Source organism: Cupressus sempervirens, chromosome 9, assembly GCF_028749045.1.
Source record: "Cupressus sempervirens isolate cs-2001-9-10 chromosome 9, ASM2874904v1, whole genome shotgun sequence".
In the NCBI taxonomy this organism is placed as follows: domain Eukaryota; kingdom Viridiplantae; phylum Streptophyta; class Pinopsida; order Cupressales; family Cupressaceae; genus Cupressus; species Cupressus sempervirens.
Genome location: NC_143126.1, coordinates 784,460,296 through 784,480,936, shown reverse-complemented (window position 1 = coordinate 784,480,936; position 20,641 = coordinate 784,460,296). Strand labels below are relative to the sequence as shown.

The 20,641-nt window shown below is 35.7% G+C and overlaps 1 protein-coding gene and 1 pseudogene across 1 annotated transcript in view; both read left to right on the top strand.

Moving 5' to 3' along the window:
* LOC149541065 (glutamate receptor 3.4-like) overlaps positions 1 to 8,445 on the top strand; it is a 61,820-nt gene extending 53,375 nt beyond the window's left edge. Inside the window, exons 4-8 of the mRNA XM_089802057.1 lie at positions 6,018 to 6,250; positions 6,366 to 6,518; positions 6,660 to 7,060; positions 7,203 to 7,608; positions 7,743 to 8,445. Of these exons, the coding sequence (XP_089658183.1) occupies positions 6,018 to 6,250; positions 6,366 to 6,518; positions 6,660 to 7,060; positions 7,203 to 7,608; positions 7,743 to 8,323 (1,774 nt within the window). The 3' untranslated portion in view covers positions 8,324 to 8,445. The remainder of the gene's footprint in view (positions 1 to 6,017; positions 6,251 to 6,365; positions 6,519 to 6,659; positions 7,061 to 7,202; positions 7,609 to 7,742) is intronic.
* Positions 8,446 to 12,391: 3,946 nt separating this feature from the next.
* Positions 12,392 to 13,313, top strand: LOC149541064 (glutamate receptor 3.3 pseudogene; annotated as a pseudogene).
* The last annotated feature ends 7,328 nt before the right edge of the window (positions 13,314 to 20,641 follow it).

Genomic DNA, 20,641 nt, shown 5'->3' with positions numbered 1-20,641 from the left:
CAAGAAAATTTCAAGTTATGAGCAAAATCGGGTTCTTGGAGGCCAAATGCATATTTTTCCTTTCAAAATTAGACTTTTTGGGATGGTAACATATTTTAAAAGATGCTTTCCTTGAAAATCAGACCTTTTAAGGTGCAATGCATGTTTTAAAATATGCATCAAGTGAAAATAGGACCTTTTTGGGTGCAATGCATATTTTAAAATGTGCTTCCAAGTGAAAATTGAACCTTTTGGAAGGGAATGCATATTTTAAAATGCATCATTTTTTAAATGCATAAGCATAAAAACTCCACTTTTCATGTCATAGCATCAAAAAGGTCCACTTATGATGAACTTTTGATGTAATGATATGAAAAATGTCCATCAAAGTAAACTTTATATGCAATGTCATGTAAAAAGTCCACTTTTGATGGATTTTACATATAATTGCACATAAAGTGTCCACTTATGAAGCTTTTAAGTCATTTAATTCACTTAAATTTATAAAAATATTACTAAATAGGTCAAAAACAATATTTATTTATCATATTATAAAATATAATACATAAACATCATTTTAAAGTAACATTTAAATAAGTATTTGATTTTTAAAACCAAAAATTTAAGAGGAAACTATATAGGTATATAGTTACTTTAAGTGAAAAATTAAAAAGTAACTCAACTTAAAATTATAATATAAAGTGCACTATAGTCACTTTAAGTTATAAATTTAAAGTGAAAATAACTTAAAAACATAACAGAATGTAAGTATAGTGTTATATTTTTCAAAAAGTGAATTTCAAATTGAAAAATATAGCATTATATTTTTAATTCGTGCTATTGCACCTAAAATGTCCACTTTTGAGGCATTAAAACGGGCATAACTCTTGACTGACAATTCCGATTTACCTCTAGGTTAGACTGAATCGAAAGGCATGACATGAGCAAAACCAAAGGACTAAAAACAAGCAAACACAAACTCAAAAGCAAAAAACGGACTGTGAAAGCTTCAAAAATCATGCAAAGGCTCGACTGAAAGCGAAATGGAAAAGATTTGACGAAGGCCTACAGTAAAAGTATTCATTATATCAATTGGTACTGATTGGTTGATCAATACTAACCAATTAAATAATGAACTAATCTTAGAGAAATGCGAAACTAAGCTTGAAAAAGTTTTGTACTGTTACCTACATTTTGTGGTGACAAAATGCAGGACAACACAGACATCGTCAAGAAGGTTTTCAAAGTGTTAGAGAATCCAAATTGTGTCAATCTGCAAAGGAGATTCATGACAACTTGAACGAGAAAAACTTGATCACATCAAGATTTTAAATGACAAGAGACAATTCATCAAAGACAATCAGAGGTTATCAAAAGACACAAGACCATGGTTATCAAGGTGAATGCAATGACACAAAATACAAGAACTCCCAATCCTTTGATCATTTGAGATAGCATCGCCAAGTACAAGGCCTTTCAGGACAATCCCTAAGATTGTTTCAATTCTCTTCCGTCTTTCTTCTTCTTATTGTTTCATGTTTGTAATTGAAGAGGATGTATTACATGAAAATGTGTAATTACATGTAATGTGAGTTGCACATGCAGTTGCATGTAACCCAATAATTTCTCTTTTAGAGTGGGTTAGAGTTGGTTGAGTTGGTCCTACTTTTTCCTCCACTTTTTTCTCAACTCCTTTGCTTATATAAAGGAGTGCCCTTTCATTGTAAAAATCATCTTTTGTTGTATGCAAAAAAGCTCTGCCACATTTGTGCAAGCATAACTTTGATTATGTAGTATGAATTTGGAAGATAAGTGAATAAAAGAAGCAATTGGATTCAAAGCTTTGATTGGAAGCAATTGTGATAGAGAAAATTAGAAGCTTTGACTGTAATTTGTGCCTATTGTCTTTGATTCATGTTATTATTGTGTGTTCAATAATACAACATAGTGATTTAAGAAGCAATCAGAGCCGAAGCTTTGACTGAGAGCGGTTGTGGCAATACATAGACTAGGAGCTTTGATTGTAGCTTATATTACCATCTCAAATTCACAAAAAATAGTTAGAATTCTCTACTTCTGGAAGTCTTTGTGCCCCAATGGTAGAGGTTATTCTTATAGAATAGGTTAAAACATGACTTAGAGCCAAATTGGTACGCTTTCAACTAGCCTTTGAGTTAGTGTTGTTTATTGGTATCATTGTTTACAACTTTAGATAGAAGTGTAGTTTGAGGTTTCATTTTGCCCATTACTTACTCTGTGGGTAAGTGGATTCTTTTGTGAAAGCTAAGAGGAAAGAATATTAGTAACACCCCTTACAAAATCTCTCAACTTCTTTCTTACCTTGAGTTGATCCAAGGAATGGTGAGAAGGGGGAGCATTCCTTTTAAGGTGAGAGACTCTATTTCACTTGCTATGGCTAGTCATCCTATTTTGTGACTGGATTTTACCTAAATTGTCGGTTGCAAAATATCCATCCAACAAGATATAAACCCTTATATTTTTGGAAGGGAATGAAAAGAGAAATAATGGATTATGTGGCAGGATGTCTAGAGTGCCAGAGAGTCAAGGCCGAACACTGCTATCCAGCTGGCCTCCTACACCCAAACAAAATACTAGAATGGAAATGGCAGATAATCACCATGGATTTCATACAAGGACTACCCATGACTCGAACCAAACACAACACCAATTTAGTGGCAGTAGACAAATTAGCCAAAGTGGCCCACTTCATACCCAGTAAGTTGACCGATGGAGCACTAGAAATTGCTCACAAGTTCGTGTGAGAAATTTTCAGACTTAATGGAATTCCAGAAAAGATTATATCTGACAGGGATGCTAGGATAACATCTAGATTTTGGCAAACACTATTCTCGGCTTTAGGAACCAAACTAAATATTAGTTCCACTTATCATCTGGAGACCGGCGGCCAGACAGAGAGAGTAAACCAAGTTTTGGGAAATCTTCTATGAGTCTATTGCATGGATTGATAGTACCAGTGGGAGATGTACTTGCTCTTAGTAGAATTTTCTTATAATAACTCCTATCAATCTGCTATCAAGATGACATCCTTTGAAGCCCTATACGGTTGTAAATGTAGAACTCCTATAAGCTGGAATTGTATTGAAGACAGGATTGTAATTAAGCCTGAAATGCCAAAAGAGATGGAAGAACAAGTAATTCAAATCCATCAGAGATTGAAAGAAGCAAATGATTGATATAAAAGTTATGTAGATGCAAAAAGAATACTCGGGGAATTCTCAGTAGGAGAAAAGGTTCTATTAAGAGTAAAACCCCAAAATAGTACCATCAAGTTCGATAAGAATGCCAAATTGGCCCCAAGATATGTGGGACCCTTTGAGGTGCTGGAAGTTGTGAACCCAGTAGCCTATAGAATCGCACTACCTTCAGCCCTTGCCAGGATGCATGACCTCTTTCATGTGTCATATCTTAAGAAATATATCACTCATCATGAGCATATAATTGATTGAAATCTTTTACAAGTACGAGACCTAGGGGAGGTGAAAATAGAACCACTCTGAATACTCAAGGTGTGTAAGCTTCACTTATGAAATCGAGACATAACTCAATGCAAGGTCCAGTGGGACCAGTATGTTGAAGAGAACGCTACTTGGGAAGACTATGATGATATCTTCCAGAAATTTCCTCATCTTTTCTCCAGGACTGGAGCATAAACATTTTCTTGTTTTTAATTTAAAACATTATGTGATTACATAGGCATCTTTAAATTTCTATTGGTAATTCATTGGGGATGATGAAAATATAAGGGGGAGAGTATGTTACATCCCAAAATTTTGACCTAACTAAAATAATTTATAGCCGTTGAGATGATTAGTTAAAACTATCATTTCCATGATCATGTGAAAAGGGAAGTTATAGTTAACCGTTTAATTCATGTGGAAGTGGTTGTTATAATGGAATTGGTTATGAGTTATCATGTCTATTTGTTTATGGAAAATGGTAGTTAACCGTTGTTTTATTATATTTACTTGTTATTGATAATGGTAATTAATTGTTGCTACAGTTATTTTGTGATATATTCTAATATTGATTTAACTGGGAGAACTTGTTATTATTGTGAAAATGTTGCACTGGTGGTGTAGGAGCAAAGAAAGGGGAGAAAGCATTGCTAAACAAGATTTAAGGAATGGGGTAGTATTTTAGTTCATTTGTTTGATCGCGAAGTATGACTTCACTGTAGAGTACACCACTGGACAGACATGAGCTACTTGGACAAACATATAAAAAAAATAGCTATCATTATTAAAATTCATTTTCAAAACCATTACCTTTGTTGTTTGTGATGTTGTCTCCATTGTCTTTTATCTTCACCTATATATATATATATATGTGCATATATATAAAAATGTATATCACCATGATATTAAAATAATGTCTATAGTTCGTACTTATTAATATATTTATATATATACATGTGTGTATATCAAGAGGATATGATGTTAAAATAAACCATATTTCTTCGAACTACGCATGTATATAGATATACGTATTTTAATGGGTGCGACCTTAGATATAATAATAGCATGATGGAATCATTTAAAAAATATATATAAAAATCATAGTTCCAAAAATCGCCGAAATCGTCGAAATCGCGATAAGATTCATGGCTCCCGATTTTTTTGGAATCGGAAATCGTTGGTGGCGATTTTTTCTTGTGAATCGCCTGAATCGCCAAAATCGGCGATTCATGGCAAAAATCGCCAAAATTGCCATCGTGAATCTCCAAAAATCGGCCGCGGCAGCAAGGATAGAAAGTTCAATTTAAAAAAAAAAAACACGTGTTTTATTTGCTTTCTAAGTTGACTTTCCTCTTTGTTATAACCCTAAAGAGCCTTCTATTTGCTTAGTATGAGTAGAAGAGAGGAAGAGTGAAAGAGAAGAAGAGAAAAGAGAATCCATAGGTTTCCAACCGGCAAGAAGGAAGAGCACCAAAGAGATCAGAATTCCATTTGGGGAGGCCATAAATTGCATTGGGAGCATTAAGGAGTCAATATCAACACTCCTCAACTCATTTGCAAGAGGTAAGTGTTGGTTTTTTTTTGCATGTTAGTGTAGTATGCATTTTTTGTTAAATTTTTTTAGTGTTCATTTGCAAATCTTGAATGTTTTTTATTTTTACTAAATTGCAAACTAGGGCTTTTTGTTTTGTAGTTTTTGTTTATTAGTTGCAAACTTTGATTTTTTACATGAATTTTTTTATTGCAGCAGCCCTTTGCTTTCATTTTCCAATTTCCACAATGGGTAAAAAAGATGAATGCTGGAAATATAATGAAGAGTTTCCTGGGAGAACCAAATATCAAACAAAATGTATATTTTGCAAAGAAAAAATAAATTCGGGAGGTATCTATAGATTGAAATACCACATTGCTGGCATACCTGGCCATGATGTCACAGTTTGCACTCAACAAACCGCTGAGGCAAAACGCTCTTGTTTAGTGGCATTAGAAAAAATTGAATAAGACAAGTTGACTAGGAAAATGCAACTTGAAGGGTTAAGAGGTATTGGCTCCCGTGCTCCCACATCCGCAACCGCATCTACATTTGCAAGTGCATTTGCATCAGCTTCCGCATCCGTAGGTTGTGTTGGAGAGGGTTCTTCTAGGCCTCCTTTTCATCCTAGTGCTAGTGCTCATGTGAGTGTTAGTGGTAGTCGGTCTCATACTGAGACAGAGTCCAACACCAACCTATTGCGGCCTAGAGTGCGGAAAAGCAGAATGGATAGTTACTTTGTGCCCCGCACTACTCCTGGCTCCCAACCCACGTTTGAGGGCATGGGTTTGAACAAGGAGATTCATGATGCTGCCAGAAAAGAGATTTGCAAATTCTGGTACTTTTGCAACATTCCATTTATTGCAGCCAGGTAATTGATTCTTTTTTCTTTGTTATCTTCAAAGTTAAAGTTAAAAGTAAAAGTAAAACTTTAATTATATCTACTTGTTTTATGATTTTAGTTTTTGACATCTAAATTTCTAATCAATATCATTATCTATTTGTGACAGGACTCCTTATTGGCAGAACATGATAGATGCAGTTACCATTTGTGGTCCGGGGTTTAAAGCCCCAACTGAGGCTGAGTTGAGTGGATACCTCATGGAGGAAATGGTTGAGGATATGAGGCATGAGCTTGAGGACAACCGAAAGGAGTGGATCGAAAAGGGTTGCACCATCATGACTAATGGTTGGACAGATAGGAGGGGAAGAACACTCCTCAATTTTCTTGTATCCTGTGGAGGTGATTGATCATTCTACTTTCCTACATACATAATTTTGAATCGTGATTGTCTATTTCAAATTTTGATTTGTTGATTGCTAATAGTAATTATAATTCGTTGTTTTGTTACTTGTAGGATATACCATGTTCCTCAAATCCATTGATGCTTCTGCTCATGTAAAAAACGCCACATACTTATGTGAGGTTATTGAGGAAGTTATAGCAGAGGTGGGGGAACAACATGTGGTGCAAGTGGTGACGGATAATGCAACAAGTTATTTTGCTGCAGGTAAACTTTTAACTTTTTAAGTTTTGAAAATAAATTTATTTGAATTTTGAACTTTTTCTAATTCTAACTTAGAATTTCTAAGTTTCCTAAGTTCTAACATGTTTGAAATTTGAATTTCTAATTATCTTAAAATTGTTGTAGGCAAACTTTTGATGGAGAGGCACCCCACCATATTTTGGTCCCCTTGTGCAGCACACTGCCTTGACCTCATGTTGGAGGAAATTGGCAAACTTGAGTGGGTCAAGTCATGTGTGGAAAGGGCAAAAAACATATGCAAGTTTATTTATAATCATTCATTTGTCCTTAGCACAATGAGGAAGTACACAGGAGACAAAGAGTTAGCTCGTCCAGGGATCACGAGGTTTGCCTCGAATTTCATCACCTTGCAGTCCTTGTTGACATCAAGGGATGATTTGAGGAGCATGTTTGTTGGGCGGGAGTGGATTTCATCTTCCTATGCTACGACCACTGCAGGGATAGATGTGGTGGATTGCATATTTGATGATGATGGTTTTTGGAAACCTGCTAGAGAAATCCTTAAGGTAATTTTATTGCAATTTAACATCTAATATTTTACAGTTTACTATGCTAATTGTTTAATGATTTAGTTTTACCTTAAGTTATATTATTGAATTATTCTATGTTTAAGTTTTGACTCAAGTTTTTGTTTTACTTTATATATAGGCCACTGAGCCTCTTGTATCTCTCCTACGAACTGCTGATGGGGAGAAACCCTCTATGGGCTACATATATGAGGGCATGGATAGGGCCAAGGAGGCCATTAGAGCTCAATATGCAGGAGTGCAGGAGAAGTATGCCCCTATTTGGGACATCATTGATAGGAGATGGCAGAATCAGCTCCACAGACCCATCCATGCAGCAGCTTACTTTTTGAATTCGGCATTTCGTTTCCGTCTTGACTTCAAGGCAGATGAGGAGGTTCTCACCGGATTATATACAGTGATCCAGAGGTTGAGTATTGATGAGGATAGCAGTGCTGCAATTATTGAGCTTGATAAGTTCAATAATAAAGAAGGGCCACTTTTCTCTAGCAGGGTAGCCATAGATGCTCGGGAAACAATACAACCAGGTAAAAATTAAATAATATATTCAATGTTCATGAATCTAGATTCTAAACTTAAAGTTGATTATGTAATTTTAGAGTTAACTTGTAATTTGTAATTTGTAAATGAGAGTAATTATTTTTATTTTCCCTTATTTCAGATAGATGGTGGCAAATGTTTGGGGCCACAACCCCAAAACTTCAAAAAATTGCCATTCGTATTCTGAGTCAGCCAAGCAGCGCTTCTGGATGTGAGCGCAGTTGGTCCATGTTCGAGCACATCCACTCGAAGAGGAGAAACAGGTTGACAGTGCAGAGGTTGAATGATCTTGTCTTCGTTCATTACAACCTCCGTCTTAGGATCAAACAGATTTTGGGCACTGACTCCTCTCCGATCATTCTGGAGGAGATTGATCTAGAATCAGAGTGGCTCACAGAGGTTGTAGATCCAGTCTTCATTGAGGAAGACCGTGCGTGGATTGACCAGGTGGATATAGAGGCTGAGGTAGCTAGAGCACGTTCTTCAGGCATTGGTAGACGCACACGTGCACGCACAGACACAGGCCCTAGCGACATTCGTGAGCCCATCTTATATGCGGGAGATATGGCTCGACAGTCCTTTAGGACCTACATTAGACGCCTTGCTACTAGGCAGACTGGATACTCAGAGGCTGAGGCTGAGGCTGTAGCCGAGCTTGAGGATGATGTTGAGGATGATGATGACTATGAGCTTGAGGCTTGAGCTGGAGCCTTGTTTTTATATTTTGTTTACAGATATTGATACTGAATCATTGATAGACATATGTTTCAAACTTTCATGGATCTTCATCTTAGATTCTTACATAAATTTATGATTTGATGTCTTATGGATCATCTTACATACATTCTATGATTTAAATCATTATGATCATTTGATTTCTATTTACTTCAGCTAGCCTACAATTTACATTTTAGATAACATAGTTACGTATGTGATGGATTTTATGTTCCATGTTTATGTATGTTAAGTTTTAACTTCTATTTGATGATGTTATAGTGTGCTTAAGTTATATTCAATAAAGGGTGCATGAAATAAGTTTTAAATTGTTAAAATCTTTAAATTTAAAAGGTTTTTTCAAATTTGCCGATTCATTGCCGATTCACGATTCGATTCGGCCTTGCCGATTCCGATCCGATTCCGATTCACGTTTCTTTGATAAAAATTTAAAAGTTTTTCAAAAGGAACTCTTTAATAATTCAAACATATATCTCTCCATGAGAGGGGACCATGTACACTTGGTGCCACCTTTTTAAAATTCGGTGACCTTGTAACCGATGGTCTTGAAAAAATTGTCACTTTGAGTCACGACTCGCTTGGGCCCAAAGAAGCATATAAACATTTCACATCTGACTTCAGACGGTATTCTTTACCCTCCCTCTAAGCGTAATACTTCTTGGTTTAGACGCTGGTTTTCCCTATCATTTTCTCATTTCATTCACAGCAAGAGTCGACTCTAAGCTGTATAGTTGAAGCATCAATCAAACCACGCAAGAGACTTTTGTTCAGGTTATGTTCAACGTCTATGTACCTGATTTTTATGATTCTAAATCAATGCATCAAATTTTATGTTCAATATCTATGCACCCGATCTTTATGATTATAAATCAATGCATCGGATTTTATGTTCAATGTCTATGCACTTGGTTCATGTTCTATGTCGAGGCTCTTTGGTCTCTCTATTCAAGATCTCTGAAGTTGTTAACTTCAAATGGAGGCCTATGTACAGAATGAGTAATTTTCATTGAGATACAAAATCTTTCTTCTCTGTCTTACGTTTGTAATATTTTCCTTTTACTTTGCCACGAGTTCTATTCTATAGTGTGGTATTGAAATGTAAGCTTGTCATGTTGCTAGAACTAATTTACATCATTGCACAAGTTTGTTACTCGTGCTGTACCCGCCAATGGATAGGAATCCATGCTTAATCAAAATGATCTATATCAAAATAAAAATAACTTTCTCCAAGGACTCACCTTGGCTGGAGTAGCCAATAAAAGGGGGTGAAGAGGAAGGAATCTTTGCAAGGGAAAGCAACATAAATCGGAACTTCAATTTATGTAAACATGATAAGTATAATAATAATTTCTAACAACAAAACATCCAAGTAAGCTCATGTTTGTCCAATATGTACCTTGTTGTCAAGTCGAGTAGTGGTGATCAAGTATTAGAAACTCATCTAAATCCTTGGCCAAGGTCGTTTAGAGGCATGCTTGCCTATTTTTGATCACAAGATGTCGGTGGTGCTAGTTAATCAGGCATGCCCGCCTATTATTGAATAGACCTTCTAAACACCGGTATGCTCGGATGGCTGGACTGTAGTGCCCCAAGCCTAACCCTAGGGTAGGGAGGGCCTTTCTTGTTAAAAGATTGTGTACAGATTTATAAAGTTTGTGGTTGGGAGGTTATGCTTATGTCAATGCTTCTCCTCTTACTAGAAAGCTGAGGCTTGAACAACTTTTTCAGATACCTCAGTTAGATTCAGTATGTTTTTATTTTCTGGATTTTATCTTGCAAGTTCATTTATCATAATTATTATATAATTCATGGAATATATGGAATGATTTAGTTTCTTTTGAACTGTTATGGATATCAGTCAGTCAGTTATTTCAGTTTTGAAAGAATATTTCAGTTTATTTCACATGAAATGGATTGTAAGGTGTAAAAGATGTTTACTTTGGTAATATGGTTATGTAATTTACTTTTCCTAACTGTTCTACATTCTTTCGGATTTTTGTTTCAAGATATTAATATCAGAATTTAGTATCTAATTATTTAGTCTAGTAATTTGGTATGTTACACCATAGTAACGAAAATCACCACGAAATCGCTGGAATTGCCAGTTTGGTGATTCAATTTATGGCTGCTGATTTTTTTTGGTGTCGGTGAATCAGATCGTTGATTTCTTGGCATGAATCGCATGAATCGCCAATTCATGGGATTCATGCAAAAAATCCATGAATCTCCTCCATGAATCAGGTAGCCAAAAAGTAAAGTCATTTTTTAATAAGCACACATTTTTTAAATAATTTTTTTTGCCTTTACTCTTTGTTTTAACCCTAAAGGGCCTTGTTAGAGCTTTGTTTTTTCATCTTGTTTATAGATAATGATAGACATACGTTCCATGGATCTTCATCTTTGATTCTTACATACATTTATGATTTGATGTCTTATGGATCTTCATCTTACATACATTCTATGATATGAATCATTATGATCCTTTGATTTCTATTTACTTTAGCTACAACCTACAATTTACATTTTACGTGTGACGTAGTTATGTATGTGATGGATTTATGATTTATGTTCCATGTTTATGTATGTTAACTTCTATTTGATGATGTTATAGTGTGTTCAAGTTATAATCAATAAAAGGTGCATGAAATAAGTTTTAAATTAAAATCTCTAAATTTCAAGGGTTTTTAAAATTTTCCAATTCGTGGCTGATTCGATTTGGATTCATGGCCAATTTGTGATTCGATTCGGCCTTGCTGATTCCGATCCAATTTTGACTCTCATTACTTTATGTTACACACAGACCCTAAAAAAGTGGTCAAAATGTATGGTGCATAAATATAATGCATGAACAATTATACACAGATTGAAAAGCACATAGACATATGATTATGTGCCTTTTAGTTTTATCCTTCAACTAGTGATATTTTTTCATGCAGAGGTGTTCTACAGTTGCAAATTAAAGTAAAAACCTTTGTCAATTTATAGGTGAACCATGTAATTTGCACCATCTACAATATCACAATGAAAATTTGATTAAAGAACATTAACGATGCAATGGACGCATTCCATCATCATTGCTGATTGGATGTTATGAGGTCATACATTTTGGTATACTTGGAGCACTGTTAAACTATCAATTGATGTATGAACTAATATAAATTCTTTGATCAGATGCTCTGTTTGCCTCAAATTTTAATAATACTTGTTTAGAAGCTCTACCATTGCACCAAAAATATGTGCTCTGCACTCGTATATGATGAAGTCTCTCCCCTGTGCTTCTTTCTGAGTACAACATTATTTAGCTTCTCTGTTATATTGTATCATTTGGGTTCTTCAAAGGCCTACGAAAAACTGCTTCCCTCAGTATTTTTTGATTTCCAAATGTAACCTATTAAAAAATGTTTACTTTTAAAAATGTATTCAATAAATTAAATTAAGTGTTCTTGGCCGCATTCAAACCTTCGAGACTGATTGATAATGAAAATAAAGATACTCATTTGAAACAATAAATGCCATTAAGAATGTTTCTGAGAGCCAGTAATATTTATTTTGAGGTTTTTGAGTTCCCACATTATTTTTTATCTTTAAAGTGCATGCCAAAGAATTCTTTAGATCCATTTAATTTATATTATGCAATTATAAAAATTTGCATGACTTACTATGTTGTGTAATCATACTGTGCAGGTTTTCTTTCTCGACAATGTTTTTTGCCCATAGTAAGTTGATAACTTTCTGCTCTAATTATGTCTAGTAAGCTTCTTTATTATACTAAAAACTAGAGGTGACAGCCAAAATCAGTACTTATCTGCAAGTTTTGTACTTAAATGACTGTTCCGATTCCTGGAATTATCTTCCCAATATTAGTTCCTCATTAGATTCTCTAGTCGGCGCCACAAAAAAGTGGGTCTGTCTTGTATTTGAAAGGAAGCACAAAATCTAGTTTTTTGAATTTTCTAATATCTTCAAGGTATAAAATCTGAGGCAAACAATATTTGATTTGGTGCAGGAGAACAAATTGTGACCAGCCTTGGACGAATGGTTTTAATTATATGGCTGTTTGTAGTTTTGATCATTAATTCAAGTTACACAGCAAGTTTGACCTCAATCCTGACTGTGCAACAGCTTTCATCTACTATTAAAGGAATTGAAGATTTGATATCAGGCAATCTCCCAATAGGATATTTAAATGGGTCCTTTGTTAGAAACTATCTGTCAGGGGATCTGGGTATAGCTCAATACAGACTTATTGCTTTTGATTCTCCTGAAAGTTATTCTAACGCTCTATTGGAAGGACCAAGTAAAGGAGGTGTGGGAGCAGTTGTAGATGAACTTCCACCTAGCCAACTCCTAATAGCAGCTCGGTGTGATTTGAAAATAGTTGGTCAGCCATTCACTAAAAGTGGATGGGGATTCGTAAGTAGTTTTCATTAATGGCCTAAACTACTCTTTTCTGGCAAAGATATATGATTATACAAGCTGCATTTTGGATTAGAGATACTACTTTTCTGCTTTTGTGGTTGATGCTGAATTGTGTTTTTTTCCTTTCTCATTTTTCTTGGTTTTACAGGTTTTCCAAAAGGGCTCCCCTCTACAAATTGACATATCAACAGCAATTCTCAACCTTTCAGAGACAGGTGAACTTCAGCATATCCATGATAAATGGTTGGGTGCAAATGGGTGCACTTCGCAGTCTAATAAAAATGGACCAAAGCAACTTGGCCTGAGAAGCTTTTGGGGTCTTTTCTTGATCACTGGAGCGGCATCCTTTGTTGCTCTTCTTGGATTTCTATGTTGTTTGGCTTTTCAATTCAGGCATCATCCAAGAACTTCTGATGATTTGCAGAGTGTTAAGAGTACTATCAGAAAGTTTGCCTCTTTTGTTGATCGTAAGGAGATTAACCAAAGAAAAGAAAGTTCAAGGGGGAGACAGACTGATGAGCAGGAGGAAATAAACTAAATTACTTGTGATTTTACACCCTAATACTGCACCAATTATATTGGCTGTCATAGTCACAAATCATTAATTGTGGTAAATCTCTACAAAAAATCACACCAACTTGCAAGTAATCAGTAGATGGAAGATCTGGTATTCTGATTTGAATTGGACTGGCAATTTTTGCTCCATACTTGGGTCCAATTCCAACGTACCCAAGAAGGCTTAAATTTGAGATTCAATCCCAATTTGGCTTGAAATTAAAAAAACAGCAATTTTCTCTATTTTGATGAATATCAGTGTTTTTCTAATTGCCCGATTAATTGAAAAATTCTTTTATCTTTTAGTTTGTTGAGTCGGTCCAGAGAAAGATTCTTGCTACTATGGTCACATTAATTATATCTTAAAGACTTAGTGATGCCTTGCTTAAAGGCACATCTTAACTAGTTGATAGCATGTGCCATTCATAAAGCTAATCTAGTGAGCTTGAAGAAAGTTATTAGCCAACCTTGCCTCTGCAGATGGAAGCACTGTGTGGGTGTGAGGTGAATTTCAATTCAAGTAACAGGTCCTCTCAATGTCAATATCAAACAAAATACTAGATAGATGATATCCCCCCTCAACAATGAAAGTAAAGAGGTGTTCCTTTGGTAAAGGGAATGCCTCTTTCAAACAGCAAGCGACTGCCTCTGCTCCAGATGCTATCATGGAGACTCTAGTCAGTCTTCTATCTGACTTTGGATTGTTTTGGCATTTCATGTTTCCCTCGTTAAATGGCACATAGATATACTCTCGGCGTCCATTTTGACACTTGCTTGTTGCTATGTGGGTATATACTGCACTGTCCAGTATCATGATTTATTAATTTGATTGACCTGTAACTGATCCAAGCACGACTTCACCTTTTCGTCTGAGAACTCAAACATATTTTCTTTTCTTATTGATCCCATGCATGATTTGCTTTATTCAAGTGAATGTAAAGATTTCACCTTTACTAAGGAAGTATAAACCACTTGCTTTCTGAAATTCAGTTAATACCATGCGTACTTCTTGTCCCTAACTTATAAAAACGAATGGTAACCAATCAATTTTTTAAGGCTCTAGACACGTTCTGAGGCATTCCTTCATCTCTAAGGAATTCAGTAACAAATCGAATTTGCCTATGTTACTGCTAAGTTTTAGTGTTTCAATTTTGTATTTTAGAGGTTGTATTGCAAACTTTCCTTCAATGTCGAATCTTTGGCCTGTAATTGCAAGTAATTGTCTATTACAAGTAGAATACATGTCTTGCCTACTTGCACTTGAAATGGCTCTCACAAGACATGATTTCGGCTTATCGTTTTGCGTCTTCTTTGTGCTTTGAAGTTGAGTTACCTTTGGCTTAAACGAAACTTGGGTTTTGGAAATCTTTTCGCAAGTTCGTAATTTTATGTTATATGTACAGAACAGTTGCATTTCGGGTTCTAAAACCCAAAATCCATGTAAAGTCATTTTATTTCTACAAACTAATAAAAATACTTGCAAATCCTACTCCCAATCTCGAAATGCAAGTAATGTCTTTTATATTGTTTTTAAAATTATTTCAAAAAGAGTAATTTCAAGCCCGCCCAAACAAAGAACCCTTAAAACATATAGCATGTTTTCATTTATTTTGGGATTTGCATATGTAATTTTGCTGATTTTGAAAAATCTTCTAATTAAAAAAAAAAAAAAAATTGTCCAAAATAATAAATTATAAAGTGATGTCTTTAGTTTCAATTAATTTAATTAAAAGTGACTAAATATATATAATTAAGTGACTTATTTAATAAAAAAATTCAGGAAGCTACCATTAGAAAAATTCCCGAAGGACCATTAAACTGTTATGAAAAGTAGGGTTTCACAAGGCATTTGATATTGTTGGAGATGGAAACCCTCAGAGACCACATGAGCTGGATGAAAACACGGTTCTTCAAATGGTGGTTTCGTGATAAAATTTGTAAGGTTTTGAAATTTGTTTCAAAAATAAAGATTTGCATGCATTTGACAATAAGACCATATATTGTGAAAATAAAATATACATGCATTTGAGATTTTGAAGTTATGAGCTTATATTTTGTGAATTTTATTATTAGTACCAATTTAATGAAGTTATGGACTTGATTGTGTAAGAATTTGCCTAAAGAAAAGAATAAAAATGCCAAGATCTAGAAGCTCAAAAGATAGCATAAGAGAGACAAAATGATATGATCCTCAAATGACTAGAGTCAATGATTATTAATCAATAATGTATAATGGACAATTAAACAATTGACCTAGACAATTACATCATAGATGTGCTTGAATATATAGGCAATATATGATAACTAGGAATGATGATAGAGATAAGCTATCAACCACACAAGGTGGATCATCCTCTATTGTGTAAGAAAATATGTGCAACAATGACAGGATGATAGCGTGATAAAAACACAATAATGAGTCTTGCAAAAAAGGTGTGAAACATGTGCTCAAATAGAATGCACTCTCCTAGTTGCCTACATAACAACTAATATGAAAATGATGTTGGTCCCAACTAGTAACGAGGGTGGGGGATTAGGGAGGGCGAAGGGGAGGGGGAGGGGTTGGTTGGGGAATCAATACCATTCACAAAATCGGTCGTTCTTGATTCTTCCTATTATCCTTAGCACAACCCACTTTACTCCTAGAAACAAGATAAATGTTTTAAGATAAAAATAAGTCAACTCATATGCCAAAGCATTCATAAAGTTGATATAGATATTTTGTTTGTGGAGACCCTCGATGTGAGGATGGAAACCACGGTGGCGATAATATACCCACTAACCCTTATAATGCATGTAAAGGGGTGCCCTGTTAAAAGCTACACATGCTTCTTCTAGAAGCACATCTTGTAGGAATGCCTACAACCTGTTAGGGTTGCGAGAGCTTTGTTAAAGCTACCTGGTTAGAGGATTTACATATCTCCTTCTGAGAGACGCTTTGTTAGAGGATTTACAATAAGCTTCCTAATGAAGCTTGCCATGTTAAGAGCTTACAAATAGATGCAATGGTAAGAATGCATACTAAGTGTTTGATATGAATGTGGCACTAGGTTTTTGTGTAGATCTCTGCTCTGTCTCCTTTTGAAGATGCATTGATCTTACTTCTCGCTTGGTGAGAGCTCTATTCTCACTTCTTCCTTGGTTGCCTACAAAAGTTCATCATTGTTCTCCTCTCTCTCTCTCTCTCTCTCTCTCTCTCTCTCTCTCTCTCTCTCTCTCTCTCTCTCTCTCGCACTTGCTTCAGTTGGATTCTCCCCACTTAACTTTCTCTGTCTGCTCTTTTTGTCTTCTTCAATGGTTATCAATCTCTCTCGACAACTCTCTACACTTTTTTTTCACTCATCTTCTATTTGATACTTGTTGCATATATTCTTCTATTGATGTCAGGGCACAAGTAACCATGACCAAATTATGCCGCTCATTCTTGAATTCAAAATTTGAATTCCGAGTTTGTTCCATTCATAGAGGATTTGTGAACCCTAGGCCTAGGGTCTAGGCTAGTAGAGCTGCTAGTCTCTTTGTGAACCAATGGCGGTCTTTCATCCTTACGTGCTTGGACCATTTATCTTTTATCTTTTGTGGCATCATTGGCGACTCATCACGTTGATGAATTGGATATGTTATAATCAATATCTAACCTCCTATGTGAATGTGGGTGTGTCATAGTGTATCTCAGTATGCTTCTCAATCGATAACTCTAGACTTCTTTTTCCTACTACTTCCTTTGACCAGTTGTCACACATTTTGCCAAATAGATATTCTTGGCCATCAATGACAACACTCAATACTTCTCTTAATCTCCCCATTGAAGATGCATGTGAGGTCAACAATCTCCCCCTTTGGCATTGATGGGAAAATATTATTTACCAACATGTCCACTCTTTCCTTTGCAAAGTTATGCTGATGGAAAAATTTGTTACCATGTCTTTGCCTGTACCGGTAGATGATGGTGGTAGATGGATACTCCTCCTTTGATATCTCTCCCTTTGGTTCTTCATTCTCCCTATACATTCTTTTTGTTTTTCTTTATTCCCTTATTCTTCATTCTCTTTTGTCTTTCTCCCAGTTTTGTCATTCTTCCCTTCTTTTTATTATTATTACTCATTCTTCCCCTTTTTCATTTCATTCTCTCACTTTTTGTCATCAATGACAAATGTGACAGTGGAGTGACTACAAGTTGTTGAATATATCTTGATATTAACCTTGTATGGTGGCAAGATAAGTGTCCCATGATGTTTTCAGATTTGTGAGAGCAATGATCTCACTCTTCATGTCTCCAAAGAGCGTGGTCAATTCATTTATGGCATTGCCTAGGAGTTGGTTGATAATTGCTTCTTTTGCAATTTGCATCTGGATGATGCCTATCATTAGCTATAGTTTGCATTGTACTTCCATAAGCTTGAGGGCCCGCTTCTCCTACTCATTCATAATCTCATGTATGAGATGCAATGCCCCTTAAGTTTTGGACAAATAGTTAGCTGTAGAGTCATTGACTACATTGTACTATCTTTTAGATTTTGCAACCCCTTTTGACCTTGTTTTAATTTATGTTCCAAATTTGGAGATAATGCTTGTTGATTTGATGACTTCTTCATGATCGGGGTCGAAGCCTATAAGGTTTTTTTTTTTCAAAATTTCCTTTTTTCTTGTAGGGTGGTCTGTTTTTTTGCCACTTGTTCATGTAGAGTGTTCATTCTCTTGGTCTCGATCTTCTTCTCAACCAATGCTTCTACACTTTCTTGGTTGTCTTTGACGTTGTCAACTAGTGTGGAGAGTTGGTTGATGAGATTTGTATCAGGATCATATTGGACATCAAGATTTAGTTCTGCAATGATGTTTTTGGCGATCACCAGTGTGCCGGATCGTTGCTTCGTCTTAAGTTTTTCTTGCCTCTTCAGGTGTAGCTTGTACTCATTGATTTCTTCAAGATCCATGTCTTTAATATTTTCCTTCTTTTCAGTTATGAGCGCATCTAGCTCCACCTTTCCTTTGGCTAGTCTTACATCATTCTCATAAAGTTCTCCCCTTCATTTCCGAAATTTGAAGATGATGTTGATGAAGATGAGGACGACTATGTCATCATGTTCTTGGTTAGTCTTCTCTTCTTTCTAGCATATTCTCCTCTTGTTGTCCTAGATATGCTTGGTGCTCTCTTTCTTCTTTCTTGTTTATGTGTGTTTCTCTCAGACACTTTTGATGAAGATACATGTAACGTTGTTGTACCTTGTCTTTCTTCTTGTGGTGTTTCTTCTTCTACACCTTTGTTGGTTGGTGACTCTATATCTTCCTTTATTTTCAAGGATTTCTCACCTAGAGGTTCATCGTCTAGTATTTGTACTACTATAGGTGATTCACTTTCATTATCACCATCCTTATTTGGTGACGAGTCAATAGATATAGTCGTAGTCTTGATTGTCACATCAATCTGCTGTTGGGTCATACCTTGTAGTGACTTAACTTGCTCTTGTGTGGTCTTCTCATTGGTGCATGCAACTGGTAGAACTCCTATCGATTGTTCTCTCCTCTCTATTCCAAGTACAACACGAGTTGCTAGCTTTGTTGGTTTGGTTTTGTTTGTTCCCTTTTCCTTTTGATTGGGTCTTTCAACTTTGTCTCCTGGCAATTGATTTGTCTTCAAGTATGCGTCCATGTATGGAGTAAATTCCTTCTGATGTTGAATTACACTTTCTCGGGATTGGTTCATTTGATTGATTATGAGATCAATTATATCCCTCTATGATACCTTAATTTGTATATTTCTATCAATTCCTTCTTTCGAGACTCACTCATATTCGGTGTCAACTTGATCAGAGAGTCTTCAACCATTTTCTCATAATCTTTTGCTCTTGTATTCCATTTATCATTCAAGATCTTTTTCAAATATTTGGGTAGTTGCAACCCAACATCATATGGCCTTCTTTCTATTATCCTCAAGCTTCTTGACACAACACTTGTAGCTTTTGCATTGTTTTCTTTAGAAAATCTTGTAAATATATTCTTCATAATAGTATAATCATGGTTCTTTACAATTGTATTCACAATTACATGACAGGAATTGGTTTATATTTCTTCTTACCTTTTCGTGGTGTTGGTGATGTTGTTTCTCCTTCTTCTTTAGTGGCTTGCATGATTGTACCTGCTCCTACTACATCATCATCAAATTGTGTTTCTTTGGGTTGTGGATCTTCCGCGGATGGCTCTCTTCTCTCCAATGCTGAGGCCATGTGAGGTGGATGGGTCACTAATTCTTCTTCCGTTTCCTTGGCACTCATTGCCTAAGATGGAATAACTCTGAAGGGATTTGGTACCTAACTTCTTGTTACTCTTTGTGGTGTTGGCTTTTGTGTTGCCTTTTGTTCAAGAAGTATCCTTTTTCTTATTTCTTTGCAGGTACCAAACCTTGCCAGGATAATTATTTCATCTGAGGCTAATATCTTCTGTATGTAGGGCCTGGTTTCCTCATCTCTCACCTCATATCCAAACACCATTAGTCATTAGACTCTTGGTTGTGCTGAGCACATAATGCACTTTTCTGTGCTTGCTAGAAAGAAAATCTTGTCCTTGCAGCTTTCCACTAGACTTGTGGGTATCTGTTCTCCTTGATTCGTCTCCTTTTGGAAGTTCTTGAAATACTCCCACATCATGGCATTTCCACCACCTTCCAACTTTTGTATAGTTCTTCTATCTGAGCCATGACTAGTTGGTCTTTGCTCCATTTGATGTTTGGGGATCCAAGGAACTCTCCCCTTAGAAAAAAATACATACTAGTATGGATCCAAACCTTAGTGTCTGACTTTGATGACCATTCATTATCTTCCCAATGTTTCCTAGTATCTACCTGCAAAGATATCCACATAGATCAACCTTGATTTGTTGTGGACAATCTGAATTGCTTCGCAAGCGACATTTGTTGGAACATAAATACCTCTACTAGTGTGGCAAAACTTGTAGCCTAACACCATGTCCACAAACCTCAATTTGGGGCTTGGAATTTCACTACAGTGCATCCCATTCCATCATGTGTTATCTTCTCTCCACATAACAAAGTAACTTGCCTCTTCGAGACAACAAAATGTGTTTGACCCAATTACCCTTTCAATTAGGGCCTTAGTGATCTTGTACGATTTGTCCAACCATACATATTGTTTGTGAATTTTGCAAAGAGAAAATATTACCCACTCTTCATTGAAGAAATTGGGTATTTCTTGTTGGAAATGATTGAAGAGGTCATACATAAAAAGTAATGGAACTGGTAAAGAATGTTCTCAATAATTTTTTTTTCATTGATGTCAAATTTGCTACTTGTAGGAA